Raw genomic sequence first — 15,534 nt, 5'->3', positions numbered from 1 at the left:
GCCCATTTAGACATGAGGGGCTAGCATTTTAATGGACCAGCCACACAGACATGCCAACAGAGCAGTGGGGAACAGCTGTGAACTTACACATTTCACCATAACCCCCCTTTTCAGTGTATGGTGAGCCCTCCAAAACTCCCCCAAAACCTACTATATCCACCTGTCTACCACCCTTGCAGGTGTTGCTTTCACCCTCCAGTTTTCCTTGTCCCAATATTTCCATCCTCCCCATTTCCTCATAGTAATACACTTCCCTAACCTTTTACTCTAACCCTGTTTCAAATATTTGCCTTGTCTCCACCCTGCTAATTCCATCATCTCCAGTCATCCCTTATCAAGTTCGACCAGTCCCATTATCCTTGCTCCGACTTTTAATCCCTAATCATTTGCCCTCATGCTCCCATTATCATCCTGCGATTCTCACACAACTCAACATCCTCTTTCTTTAACCCCCTTATCACCACATCTAACTCTTACATCTCCTTTCAATTAACACATCAAATTTGTTCACTTCTGGCCTTTTCATTCCTACTTTCACACTCTCCAACACTATCTCCAGCATGTACATTCCCTTCCACATCCCAGATCTTCATGCTTCTCTACCACTGGATTTCTTGCTCCCACTCTACCTCCATTTCCTAACTCTGTAGCCCTAGTTACTCTTGTATTCTAACTGCATCATTTCTTTTTTTCTTCCAAACCCTCTTCCCCTTTCACCTTGCCTCTCTCCTTTACAATCTTCCCTGGCCCTGCTGCGAAACATGAACAACTTTTCAAACTCAATAGCACAAGTTTCCATTAGAAACTGTGGAGATTCAAATCTTCACATCCTACCTACCTCCATCTCAAATTACCTCATCACCCTTCCGTAGTATTCCAATCCCCTCTTTTCCTCATCTGCCCATTCAATTCTTTAAATATTTCCAGCCCTGCCATATTTTATTATATTTTATATGTAAACCATTCTGAGCTCCCTTGGGAGAACGGTATAGAATAAATAAATTTTAATACCTCTCAATCCCAGCCCCCTTGTATTTCCCCTAGCATCACATGTATGAAACACCAAATTGTTTCTGATCTTTAAACTAAATGTATTATACCAAGTGAACATGAATAAAGCCAGAGACCAAGAAAATATGGCACAAAGATACAGAAATATTTCCTAACATACTGGGTGCTACAGGCTTTATTAAAAGGAATTTTCAAGCACACCTTTCCAATACTTTACATTTTATGAACCTCAAAATTAAGCTCTCTGGCACAATGCCAAGGACTACTTGGCATTATATTTACAAGATCTAGATCATACGCCACACGACTTAGCGCTGATGTTCACTGTGACAAACTCAGCCATTTGGAGCCACTGCCCTGCAAAGAAGAGACCTGCTCTCTGCTCTAATCCCTTTGTGCACAAATAAGGATGTGCGTACAGGATGCAAGATCTGTTTGCTTCAAATTTACTTATTAGTTTAACCCCAACGGCAGGCAAAACTTTCTTGTGCTCACTTTAGAAACAATATATTTCTCCATCGGCAAGTGGTTTTCTGCATCAGCCTTTAAATTATCATTCAGTGTCTACTATTAACATTTGACAGTTTATCAAATATTTTGAAGTACAGTATAGCTCAGCGGTCTCAAACTCGTGGCCCACAGGCCACATGCGGCCTGCTAGATACTATTTTGAGGCTCTTGGTATGTTGCCATTGTTCAGAAACGTTGCCCACCTCACCGCTATAACCTCATGCAAGCGCTTTCCTGCATCTATACGCGATTATGAAGTGGAGTGGAGAGGACAATCGCATAAAAACGCAGGAAAGCACTTACGTGAGGTTACAGCAATGAGGTGGGCAACGTTCCAGAATGTAAGGTAACCATTGGAGGCAGTGCGGCTTGTGCGTGTGTATTTAATCTAATGAACTCTTGTGAAATTCAGCACCTCTTTTGGCGGTGACTGCTTGATGTAAGATGGCGGTTGTGTCCGGTGCTGGAGGAGGTGAGAGATGAAGGCGATTGTGGACGTGACCCCCAGACACTTGAGGCACAAGTTTTCCAGGCACAAGTCGGATATTGATTCTCCCCTCTACAAAAAGCCTAAAGGACTGCAGTTGGTACTAGAATCTAAATCACAAGTTTTATTTCTAGCATGGTTATTGCATTGTAGTGATAGAGAGATCATCATTGTACATTTTCTGTAATATGAAGTTACTTTGCATAACCATATCCCTTAAAACAGAGTTATCCTACATGAAATAAAAAGATGCGTAAGGAAAAGCAAAATAATGACATAAGCTAACTCACAAAATGATTATTTATTCAACTGTATTTTAAAATTAATGGACTACAAATTCCTTTTTCAACACTAAACCCCCCTTTCACAAAATAGTTGCGATGCTGACAGAATTCTATGACCCTCAGAGGCGTTACCGCCCTGGCTGACACTAAAAACCGCACTACGGTTTTGTAAAAGAGGTAAAATTGTTACCCATGTTAAACAGCGATGAATTCCACTTACACATATACAGTAGCAGTTTATTCCAACTACAAAGGGGTGCAGAAAAGTTCTCAGCCCAACCAACCAACTTCCTAAATTCTGATTGTTTATTCAATTTTCTATACTGTTCTGAGCTCAGAAGGGAAGGGTTTATGATCTTATAATGAATAATGGGCTTGGGGGGAGGGTTGCATTTATATTTATAGGATACAAGTGATCTAATTAATAGTGTTTATTATGATTTCTGTACACTTGATGACAGTTTAAAAACGAATAAAGAATTAAAAAAAAAAGAACTGTTTAAATTAACAAGTATTTTTCCCCGTCTGTCCCAGTGGGCTCACAATCTATCTAATGTACCTGGGGCAATGGGGGAGGGGGGACTAGGTGACTTGCCCAGGATCACATGGAGCAGCACGGGGTTTGAACCCACCACCTCAGGGTGCTGAGGCTGTAGCATTAACCACTGCGCTCTGCAACCTTATTTCCTTAAGTGCCAATTTGCAGAAACAAAATTCTATGCTTTGACTGTTTCAGATCATCGACTGAACCATATAGAAACCCTTAGTACTCTCAAATTTTTTTCTAATGACCAAACATTATCTAAAACCCATAATTCTCCCTTAACATTTTATCTCATCGTTTATTCTATTACTTCAAAGTTGAAATGTAATTCTTGTTTTTAGTTTGGATGTAATCCGCCTTGAACCGCAAGGTAATGGCGGAATAGAAACCACTAATGTAATAATAATAACTTTATTCTTGTATACCACCATACCCAGGGAGTTCGAGGCGGTTCACATCAATTAAACAAAGTTTAATACGAAATGACAAGAAACTAGATTTACAAGTAATGTAGATATTGAGGGCAGTTTTCACAACAGATAAACACAATTTAACAAGAACTTACAATTGATCCTAATTAAGGTAATGTAATTCTCTTCTTGTTTACTTTTCTGCACCCTTTAAAAATGGCCTCTCTAGCGCCCCCCGCTGGCGCCTTTTCCCCGCCTCCCCTCTCACCTTCTCCTTGCGGGGCTTGCGGCTGAAGGAGGTGCGGGCCGTGAAGTACTGCTCGAGCTCCGAGTCCTCGTCCTCCTGGCTGCAGTAGCCGCTGCTCGTGGTGCTGCTCCACGTCATCTCGAAGGCCGGGATGCCCGTCTCCACCTCGCACATGCCCCCAAAGGCCGCTCGCCCGCCGCTTCCTTTTGCTGCCTCGCGCTACCCGGCGTCCGTTGCAAGATTGAAAGGCGCTCGGCTCTGCTGCGGCAGAAGAGGGAGCCAGGGCGTTCCGGTGACGTCAGCCGGGCTCGAGCTGATCTCACCGCCAAAACAGCTGCCTGGGTGGGGCGTCCGAACAGGAAACGTAGCGTGGGGGGCGCGCGCTACCCCCCCCCCCCCCCCCACCCAGAGCCAATGCGGGCCTTAAGAAGACACATGGAAAATGCAGAACCGGTCCTCATTCTTTTAAACACACGGAAAACTGTTAAAAAGTGTGAGATGTGTCAGGGATAGTAACTGCCTAGTCTTCCCTTGGGGAAATCTGTAACTCTCCCTAAAACCAAAGCCCATCTTTCTCGCCAAGACTCCAGCACTCTCCTCATTTGCTGAAAGATTTAAAGGCTGCCTTGGAGTTCAATAAGTTTCATTTGGAGGTTGAAAAATGAATGCTCCAGGAGCTGAAGACAAAGGCCAAATGATGCAACTAATGACAGTGCCCAGCACATTGGTCTTTCCATTTGCACATTTTTAAAGGCAGCACTGGAGAGAATTCAGTGTATGGGAGCCACTAAAATAATGGATGGAAATCCTCTGCCTAGAACACAAAGTGATGGACTGGCCATCCAGAAATGGCACCTTACAGGGTATTGCTGTGAACTTCACAAAAAGGGTGCCACAACTCTCTTGCGGGTCATGGTAGTCCTTACATGAAGACAGTTTGGGTTTGACCAGGATTCCTAGTCCCACACTAGGACTGGTTTTGGAGCATAAAGGACTCTTGGAGAAAAGTGGACAGAGAAGGGAAGTTGGAACCAGCCTGGCGGATGAAAGACTATCCACAGGAGGGGAAAAGACTTTATTCTGATGATGATTTTTAGACTCACTCTGACTACGGGGGCTTCCAAAGGACTTCTGGACTCTTTCCATGAAGAGAAGAGCTTGTCATGAGCTCCCTGGAGATGAATGCTGGCTTTTTGCCTAACACTCGGTAAGCCAACCTATTCAGATGTAGCCAGAGTGACTAGAGAGTCTAGGGTACTTGGTAGTGACCAAAGTGAGAGTCCAAGAGGGACCAGGATACTTGGCCTACACTTGTGGGTAGGCTGCGACTGATCAGAGTAACTGTGAGGACTCAGCCTACACTCTCGAGTAGGTGGCGAAGGTCGTCACAGCAACTGACAGCTTTTAATTTTTTTTTCTTTTCTTTTCAAGTATTGCTGCAGGGTACTATATGACCGCATTTAACATCTTTAGCGCAAGCATTAGGTTTTGAGCATCGCCCCTTCAGTGAAGGACACTTTTGAAAGAACAGGGTGTGCAGGCTGGATTGGTAATTGTGGGTAGAGAATGACACGGGGGAAAAAAATTTATCACCATTCCTGCCCCGTCCCCGTGAACTCATCCTGTCCCCATGAGCTTGGTCCCCGTCCTGCAAACTGTCATATCCCATCCGCACAAGCCTTGAATAGTTATGATTTTATACTGAACTTATTTTATTAAAGTATAAAAAGAGACTATTCTGTACAATTGTCATTTTATAAACACAAATAATACAGAGCAAGGATCAACAAAACCCTTGTCTCCCCTCCCTTTCACTAATATCCCCTCCACTATTGTGAAAACTGAACAAACCAAATTTCTACAGAATGCTACATAGAAAAATCAAGCTAACAGAATACCACAGTCACACATGACAGGAATAGTGTTAGGGGAGAGCAACTAGGGCAACTGCCCCCTGGTCAGAGAAAACCCTAAGCTAAGTTAAAGAAGCACAGCCTGGGTTTTGTGGTCCCTAGTTATGTCTAATACAAGCTCTAGCAGGATACATATTTCAAATCTGAAATATTCTAATCACAAAATATAAAATACATTTTTTTTCCTGCCTTTTGTTGTCTGGTAATTTTATTCTTCAAATCACATTGGTCTCAGGCTTTGGTTTTGGGTTCCTTCTGTCTTCATTGTGGCATGGCTGGCTCCTGAAGGTAAAATAGGCGCAAGAGGAGCTGGGGAGGAGATGCCGAGCCTGAAACAGGTGCAATTTTTTTTTTTTTTAAACCACAGGAGTAAGACTTTTCACCGCTCCCACGGGGCGGTAAAAGGTCTTGTCCCCATTCCTGCGGTAACCCAGTTGCAAATGTCTCCATTCCTGTGGATTTACTGCGGTGACCGCGGTTTACCATGGTAAACGGTCCCAGTGTCATTCTCTAATTGTGAGTCCAGAAAAAGGGGAAGGGGGGAGTGCGAGGAGAGGAAAAGAAGTAAAAAAAATTTACAAATGGAAGAGAGAGAGGGTGTCTGCTTGAGAAAGAGAAGACAAGGAGCAATACTTCAATATAAAAAAAAAAGACTGTTTGAAAAGATGAAAAATAAACAAAGAGGAAATGGAACAGATTGAGGATGTATGTCAAACACAGAAAGACTGGAAAAACTTGATTAAATCAATCTTTGCAATTGGAAAAAAAATCAGTCTCTGGGATTTTAGTTTCCTATATTTTTTTAAATTACTGTTACATAGAACATGTTCAGCTATTTTAGGGGAAAAACCAGCAAATTTTTCATCTCAGAAAGGGTGAGGAAAAAAGAGTGGTACATGAATGGATCTGCTTTTCCTCCTCTTCTTACTGGTGGTCCTGTGATGCAACCATCTCAGCCAATGCTCCTACTGCCAGGGCCCAGTGTGGTGGCACCATTCACTCCAGTTTAAAAGAGCTATGATCAAATGGCTTCTGCAGCAGCAGTCTGAGGTTTCAAAAGCTTATGTACAATGTCATCTTTCATCATTCTTATGCTGGTCCAAGCTGCAAAGTATCCTATTCTCCCCAGGATTAATACAGTTCCTATCCTTCTGCATATCCAGCACCGGGAGAGAGCAGAACAATAGTTGATTGTAGCAGTTTTCCAGGTCTTGCCATGTCTGTGACAAAAGTCCTGGAGAAAGAAGACCACTGGTGGCCCAGAAGAATCAAAGAGGCAATAGAAATTGCAAGACACCCCAATAACTTCAATGCAGATAAAGGGCTCTCCATAAACAAAGCATGGCAAACTCTCATCCAAAAGAAACCTAGTGCAAAAAGGACTGGGGCCGAGGACAAACGCCTTTTTCCTCCATCTCAAAAGTTCCAGCCTCTTTTCTGACAGAATTTAACAGTGGGACCTCACACTCTCTCTCCAGAATTAAAAAAAAAAAAAATTGGGTCCACAAACTTTCCCCCGCCAAAATTCAAATTCATTATCGACAGACTTCCATGTTCTCAATTAGGTCAGCCCAACAAACTTCCCCCCCCCCCCAATTTTCTAACCCACAAATTGCCCTGTTCTCAATCGGGTCTGTGGACCCACTATATATAAAGACACACTGCAGACTTCAGAGCATACCCTGAAGAAAGCCACAGCATGATGGCTGAATTGTCAATTCTTTCTACACAGACCCGGAAAACTGCTACAATCATGATGCCACCTGCGGAAGCCTAAGAGAACAGAACAATGGTTCCTAGAATTGACATCAACAGATACGAGGAATGATCGGGGATGTCAGATCCTGTAAATAATCTGACAGCATTTTTAGCAACTGTGAAGTATGGCACCTGTAGGCTTGACAGGGCTAAATACAAATGGTATCGCAAGAGCCTTTCTTCCAAGTAGAGAATGACACAGGATAGGTACCCACGGTTAACTGCAAGGTAGGGACTGACACAGAGTCTACGCGATGGGGACAGGATGGTGATGGAGCAAGGGACAAGGTGGGGATGGGGACAGAGCTGACAGAGTCAAACTTTATCCCAATTTCATTCTCTAAACATTTGAGGCTAGTATCAATATATAAAAACTTAACACATCTTAAACAATTGGCAACTGAATTCAATGATTTAAAAAACCCAGCAGAAACTGCTTTTGGATTTCAATGAACTACACTTCCCCCTCCCCATTTGCGGTTTCTCCATTTACGGTTTCAAATAATCGCGATTTTTTTTCTGGGGAGGGGGAAAATAAAAAAAACAGTCTAAACTTTTAAAAACCCCATATTTTTTCCTTCCCTGCCGCCTTCCCGGCCTTACCTGGTGGTCTAGAGGGCTTTCAGGGCAAGAGCGATCTTCCTACGCTCCTGCCCCGTGCAGATCGCCATGAGGAAATGGCTGCTGGGAGTTCCCGTAGTCTCTCGAGACTACGTCGGGAACTCCCTACAGCCATTTCCTCATGGCGATCTGCACGGGGCAGGAGTGTAGGAAGATCGCTCCTGCCCCGAAAGCCCTCTAGACCACCAGGTAAGACCGGGAAGGCGGCAGGGGGGTGGGTCAGAGCCGGATAATCACGATTTTTCGCCATTCGCGGTCCGGCTCTGCCGTTATCCCCTGCGAATGACGAGGGAGAAGTGTACTGTTAAATGACATTTTTTTTTTGCATCTTGTCTGCCTTTGATATGGCAATGAGAGTCTTATCTGCTCATCAGACTCCTACCATCTTCAACGTCCTTCCATCACGTATCCAGTTGCTCAAGTGTCTTACTGTTACTGCAACGGATTCATCCATCGCTACTTGCACCAAGAAGCATTTCCAACATTTAATAGACACTTTTCTCTCAGGGTTTCCGCAGCTAGCATTGTGCTTGTTGCAAGTTTCCGGGTCTCGCTGCATCTTTGTCAGGTAGAAACCAACGTTTCAGCCACCATGCTGTGGCTTTCTTCAGGGTATGCTCTGAAGTCTGCAGTGTGACTTTGCAAATAGCGGGTTCACTGACCTGATTGGTTATTATGTTGTTTGTTTTTATAATTATGTATGTTTGATATGTACACCACTTAGATTTAAGCAGTGTATAAATTTTAAAAATATAAATAAATAAAATATAAGCACTAGACAACTACAGCAGTAAAAATATTAAAATTACAATCAAAGTATTGCAATGCATGCTAACTTACAATGTCAACACAATACATGGTAAAACATTTTAGTAAGCAGCATAGGATGTAAGCAAAGATGGAGAATATAGATAGATAAGATAAAGCAGAAACTTTATGTGTATTTTCAGTTGAGTCAGAGCACCACTTATCTGTGTCTATGCTTGACCAGACTTCTGGGCCTTGAAGGGAAATCCTTTCCCATCCCCCTGGAAAGAATCTGTTCCCTTAGAGAAGAGTGTGTTTATTGAACAAAGAGGGGACAGGCCTAGGAGAAATAAATGTTCTGTGGGAGCCTGGGGGCATGAATCTGTCAGTGAATCATCCTGGAGCTGGTTATATTGTTCATTGCCATAATATAGTGGAGTGGGGGAGGAACTTAATGGCTTGAGTAATAGATTGAGAACCAAGCGAGCCAGGTCCCACTGATGCTGTTTGTGACCTCGGTCAAGTCACTCGGCCTTCCGTCGCCTCAGGTACCAAAGTGTAGGGGGACCTCTTTACCAAGCTGTGTTTTACAGAAAATCAGTATTTAATTTCTGAACTTTATTTATTTAGGGCTCCTTTTAAAGGTTTCTAATGTGGGCTGATGAGGTAAATGTTTCAACGCTCATATATGAGCGGCGGAGCATTTACCTCACTGGCCCATGCTAAAATTCTCTAGCGCCGTTTAGTAAAACCCAGCATTATTTATTTTATACAGTTATAGCCTATGTATAAATAAATAACTCGCACAATAAAGCATATGAATACAAACACACAATCTTCAAATCCTCATATCACCATCACTAGGATGATGTACTGTGTCCATCTCTAGTACAATAAACAAAACATTTTTCAAACACACACCTATTTGTGCAAGCTTTTATGACTGGTTCATAGACAATGGTGCGAAAGACAAAGGCGCGCCCAGACAATTGAGCGCAGCGCGGAGGCGTGTGCCGCTCAAAATTACTGTTTTAAGAGGCTCCGACGGGGGGTTTTGTTGGGGAACCCCCCCACTTTACTTAATAGTCATCGCGCCGGCGTTATGGGAGGTTTGGGGGGTTGTAACCCTCCACATTTTACTGTAAACTTAACTTTTTCCCTAAAAACAGGGAAAAAGTGAAGTTTTCAGTAAAATGTGGGGGGTTACAACCCCCCACAACACCCCCACAATGCGGCGCGATGTCTATTAAGTAAACCACACACCCCCGTCAGAGCCCTAAAAACAGTAATTTTGAGCGGCATGCGCCTCCGCGCTGCACTCAATTGTCTGGGCGCGCCTTTGTTCCGGCGCGCTTTTGACCTGACACCTTTATGACTACTGTAGTTGAAAATGTGGGAGCGATATACAAAATCGCAGATTTCCAGGGAGAGCATTCTATAAGTGAGGCCCCATAAATGAGGAATTATTTGCAGTCACAGAATGGCATAGCCTTCGCAAGTCAAGTCCTAGCAGCAGAGAATGATACGGGGGCCAAATTTTCCCTGTCCCGTTCCAGCGAGTTCTTTTCCTGTCCCTGCCCCATTTCTGAAAGCTCCAACCTCATCTGTACAAGCCTCAAACACTTTAAAATCATAAGCATTTGAGGCTTGTGTGGTTAAGGCACAGCTTACAGCAGGGGTGTCCAACCTTTTGGCTTCCCTGGGCCGCATTGGCCGAAAAAACTGTTTCTGGGGCCACACAAACGCTGCAGTAAGACAGAGGAGGGAGCCGGCAAGACGGTAAACACCCGGGGGCAGCAGAGGAAAACACTGCATTGTCCTAAACCGGGCCCGCACAAAATATTTCACGGGGCCGCAGGTTGGACACCCCTGGCTTACAGGAATGGGACAGGGACGATAACAAAACCAATGGGGATGGGACAGGGAAATTGATGGGGAAAAATGGCGGGGAAAATTGGCGGGGACGGGGAAAAATGTGTCCCCCATGTCATTCTTTACCTAGCAGCGAACTTGGCTCATTGTGTGCATGTTAAAATAAATAGAAATGGGAAGAATAAAGGCAATTTTCTTTTTATTGGACTAATTTAACACCCCCTTCCCCCCTCTTTATGAAGCTGTGTTAGGGTTTTTTATCATCGGCTGCGGCGGTAAAAGCTCCGAAGCGTAAAGAATTCCTATGAGTGTCGCAGCTGTTACCACCGCAGCTGGTGATTAAAAAAAACCCCCAACATGGCTTCAGAAAAGGGAGGTGGGGGTGGTTAATGCCTTGAATTTCTGTAGAAAAGGTCTGGAACACAGTTCTACCACTTATCACCAGATCTGTTGCGGAGGCGCTTGCAAATTTATCTGCAATATAATCAGACATTTTATTTATTTCTGTATAAGCACTTGTTCTACTGCAAGTCTCACCACAGACACATCAAAGTGATTCACACTATGCCAAACAATAAAACGAAGTACTGTAGGGAGAAACGGAAAGAGGAACAAGAAGAGGAAGTAGTCTGTTTGGGAATAGCACGTTTCTAGTCTTTTCTCTGCATCTTCGGTCAAACATTAAGGCCCCCTTTCACTAAGGTGCACGCGCGTCCATAGGATAACATGCACGCGTTACCGCGTGTTTACTGTGCGCTAAAAAGCATAGCACACCTTAGTAAAAGAGGAGGTTAATATTTCATAATACACCAAACCTATTTTTCTACTTTCCGACTCCGATTCCTACCGATATTACCCCTCCTCCCCTTTTACAAAACCATAGCATGGTTTTTAGCGCCAGCCGCGGTGGTAACAGCTCTGATGCGCTTAGAATTCCTATGAACGTTGGAGCTGTTACTGTCATGGCTGGCACTAAAAACTGTGCTACGATTTTGTGAAAGGGGGTGGGGTGTTAGATTTTACATTTTTTGTTCTGGATCAAAAGTACTGGTATATATAACTTTAGATCCAGGATAAAGATGAGTATATACAAGAATAAAATTATAAATTTACCATATATTATAATGTTTTTTTGAAGCTGGAGTTAGAGAGTTGGTACATTTTTACCGACCTGGATTCCCATTTCATCCAAAATTGCTTACAACTCGGACTCCATAACCCTGGTCACAGCAGTCTGATTAGCTCCATGGTTCATCCGAGATAGGCAGCCTAGGGCAGACTACATGGGAGACGGTGAAAAGTGACATAAGAGCTTTCGGGCCCAGAATACCCTAAAGTTCAGGCCTTCCTCTTACATAAGAACATAAGAATAGCCTTACTGGGTCAGACAAATGGTCCATCGAGCCCAGTAGCCCTTTCTCATGGTGGTCAATCCAGGTCACCAGCAGTGTTCCCGCTAAGCTGCGCTGGCGTGCGCTGGCGCACAAAATATTACATCGCAGCGCACAAGTTTCACGTCACAGCGCACACTCGAGCGGAGGTGAGAGGAAGCGGCGGCGGTCTGCCCTGATCGCCTAAGATGCAGCAGCGGCGGCATCCCCGTAATTTACGGGGATCATGAAAGGAGCCGCCGCTGCTGCATCTTAGGCGATCAGGGCAGACCGCCGCCGCTTCCTCTCACCTCCGCTCGAGTGTGCGCTGTGACGTGAAACTTGTGCGCTGCGATGTAATATTTTGTGCGCCAGCGCACGCCAGCGCAGCTTAGCGGGAACACTGGTCACCAGTACCTGGCCAAACCCCTAGAATAGCAACATTCCATGCTACTGATCCAGGGCAAGCAGTGGCATCCCCCATGTCTTTCTGAATAAGACTATGGACTTTTCTTCCAGGTACTTGTCCAAATCTTTCTTAAAACCAGCTACGCTATTTGCTCTTACCACAACCTCTGGCAATGCGTTCCAGAGCTTAACTATTCTCTGATTGAAAAAATAATTTCCTCCTATTGGATTTAAAAGTATTTCCCTGTAACTTCATCGAGTGTCCCCTAGTCTTTGTAATTTTTGATGGAGTGAAAAATCGATCCACCTGTACCTGTTCTACTCCACTCAGGATTTTGTAGATTTCAATCATATCTCCCCTCAGCCGTCTCTTTTCCAAGCTGAAGAGCCCTGACCGTTTTAGTCTTTCCTCATACGAGAGGAGTTCCATCCCCTTTACCATCTTGGTCGTTCTTCTTTGAACCTTTACTAGCGCCACTATGGGCTTCTTTTACAAAAATGCGTTAGGGTTTTAACGTGCAGAATAGTGCGTGCTGAACTGTCGCGTGCGCTAGACATTAACGCCAGCATTGAGCTGGCGTGCGTTCTAGAAGCGTAGCGCGGGTTTAGCGTGTGCTAAAATCCTGTGTGTGCTAAAAACACTAGCACACCTTAGTAAAAGGAGCCCTATATCTTTCTTGAGATAAGGAGACCAGAATTGAATGCAATACTCCGGATAAGGTCTCGCCATGGAGCGATACAGGAGCATTATAACAGTCTTGTTAACCATCCCTTTTTTAAATAATTCTTAGCATCCTGTTTGCTTTTTTGGCAGCCACCGCACCTTGGGCGGAAGGTTTCATCGTATATGTTTACGATGACACCCAGATCCTTTTCTTGGGCGCTAACCCCCAAGGTAGACCCCAGCATCCGGTAACTGTGATTCGGTTTAATCTTCCCATGAGCACCGCTTTGCATTTGTCCACATAAATTTCATCTGCCACTTGGATGCCCAATCTTCCAATTTCCAAAGGTTTGCCTGCAATTTTTCACAATCCGCATGCGTTTTAACAACTTTGAACAGTTTAGTGTCATCTGCAAATTTAATCACCTACTCGTCATTCCAATTTCCAGATCATTTAGAAATAAGTTAAATAGCACCAGTCCCAGCACAAACCCCTGCGGCACTCCACTGTTTACTCTCCTCCATTGAGAAAAATGACCATTTAACCCTACCCTCTGTTTTCTATCCAATAACCAATTCCTAATACACAACTGCCACCTATCCCATGACTCTTTCATTTTCTCAGGAGCCTCTTTATCAGATTCCAGTACAAAACCCAGCTCCAAGACTAGAATGCCATTCCCCCTTGCAGTTTCCAGACAAGCAGCCTGCCATCCTCTCCCCCTCTACAAAGGGACAACCAGATCTTTCCTGAGCACAAGACATGGATGCAGAGTCAGGAAACTGTGGTAATCATATTACCAGCTACTACAGAAAACTGCCCTCTGGGCTGAACTTAATATCAAGGGATGCATCACAAAAGCAGGGACCCAGCTGTGGGCTACACAGCATTAAGTTTTCCATTAAAGGGCTTTCACTAAGTGCACATCGCAACCTAGAGTTATTAATCAAGTCCCCTTGAGTCAATTCAGGGTGAATTATTTCCAACATTGTAATGTTAATTAAATTTTTGAAGATGGAAAAAAGTGTCAACAGATTCTTTCCTATCTCGTAGCATTATTTTAATTAACATCAGTTCGAGAATATAGAGAATGTAACTAGACAAATATAAAAGATCTAGTATCGTTTTATTTATTTAAAATATTTCTATTCCTACCCGTTCCACAGTTCAAGGTGTATCACAATTGTAAACATACATAATTAAAATATACTCAAAACAACAGACATAAAACAGTTTCTTTCTGAGGTCAGTGGTATAGTTGTACTGTGAGGAGGGGGGATTGATGCAAAAAGTCGTGCAGTAGAGTAGCATGCCAATGGCTGTGCATGCAGCTTCTCCCACAACATTAGTGATAAAATATTCCATGGCAATGCCGTATGTCAATAAGAGGCCAAATCAAAACTCGTAGAATTTGCTCAGTACATCAAGAAATGTGCTATAAGGAATGGTGGGAGAAACTGGGACAGCAGGTCTTGAGAGCTTCCCCACAGTTCGTAGCTAAGACATTCCCGTAGCTCCTGCGCAGTTCCAATGTCTTATTAATATGTGACAGTACACGGCTGAAGTAGAGGTCTGCATGGGAACAGGGATCGTAGGAATCCCCCCTAACCCACGGGACTCCCACGGGGACCCCCCTCTAGCCAACGGGGCTCCCAAGGGGATGGAAGGCTTTGGAAGCAGGGTTCGTCCATATAATATAATGGACACGTCAGCCTTAGTAAAAGAGGGGTTTATAAGTTAATTACCTGAACAGAAAACAAAAAAAGGGTTCCACCAAAGAGATTCCACAAGGAAAACAGCAGCGCGAACACAAAAGAAACTGTGGAATTGATGATCCTGTCAGAAGTAATTGCTGCTTTTTATGGGGATGAAGGTAATTTCTTGCGGGGACGGGTGGGGACAGAGAGGATCCTGACGGGACCCATATGTGTTTTCCATTATTTGTTTTTTTTACTCTGCTCAAATATATTGTAATTTCTCCCCCTACTTACCCTAATGTTTCCAATTAGTCCTGCAATTAAATTGTTTTGTCGTGTTTGTTTGTTCTTTGTACGTTTTAAATATTGTAATTTTAAACATGTGTTAATCGCTTTGAAATTGATAAAGCGATCAATCAAATATATATTAAACTTGGAAACTTGGAAACTTGGAAACTTGGGACAGAGAGGATCCTGGCGGGGACGGGTGGGATGGAGAGGATCCTGACGGGGATGGGTGGGGATGGAGAGGATCCTGACGGGGACGGGCGGGGATGGGTGGGATTTCTGTCCCCGTGCAACTCTCTAGGCTGAAGCTGCGACGAAGGAGTTTCACACAGTACAAATATATATTTGTCTACAGGTCTTCTTACCACATTGGTGTCTTTTTCCAGGGTTTGCTCATTTTCATCGCATTGGTCAATGCTCTGGTAACTTGGCCCAATGCAGTCCAGCTGGATGAGGGCCCGGCAGCGATAGTGACAGGTGAATTTACAGTCTGTGTTTAAAGAGAAAAGAATCAGACACCCGCCATCAACCCTGTCTCCTAGAACAGGATGCCGACATTTAAGCACCACTTCCAGAACATATACAATCCTGCCATTTATGTGGGTTAAGTGCACACTTATAGTTACGGTATGTGCACAACCAGGAATACCGTAATCATATGCTACAATGGCTTTGCATGTACATGCAAAGGCGGTATTTAAA

At 43.9% G+C, this 15,534-nt stretch overlaps 1 protein-coding gene across 3 annotated transcripts in view; it reads right to left on the bottom strand.

Annotated features, from left to right (window-relative positions):
* RASSF1 (Ras association domain family member 1) overlaps positions 1-15,534 on the bottom strand; it is a 122,212-nt gene that overhangs the window by 41,163 nt on the left and 65,515 nt on the right. For 2 of the 3 annotated variants that reach the window (XM_033926206.1, XM_033926207.1), the window contains exon 2: positions 15,198-15,322. In XM_033926206.1, coding sequence (XP_033782097.1) covers positions 15,198-15,322 — 125 coding nt within the window. Of the gene's footprint in view, positions 1-3,514; positions 3,749-15,197; positions 15,323-15,534 lie in introns of those variants that run through there. The other variant, XM_033926208.1, reaches the window with a different exon arrangement.

This window comes from Geotrypetes seraphini, chromosome 17 (genome assembly GCF_902459505.1).
Source record: "Geotrypetes seraphini chromosome 17, aGeoSer1.1, whole genome shotgun sequence".
NCBI lineage: Eukaryota > Metazoa > Chordata > Amphibia > Gymnophiona > Dermophiidae > Geotrypetes > Geotrypetes seraphini.
The sequence above is the reverse complement of the archived record's forward strand: the minus strand, read 5'-3'. Positions and strand labels throughout refer to the sequence as shown.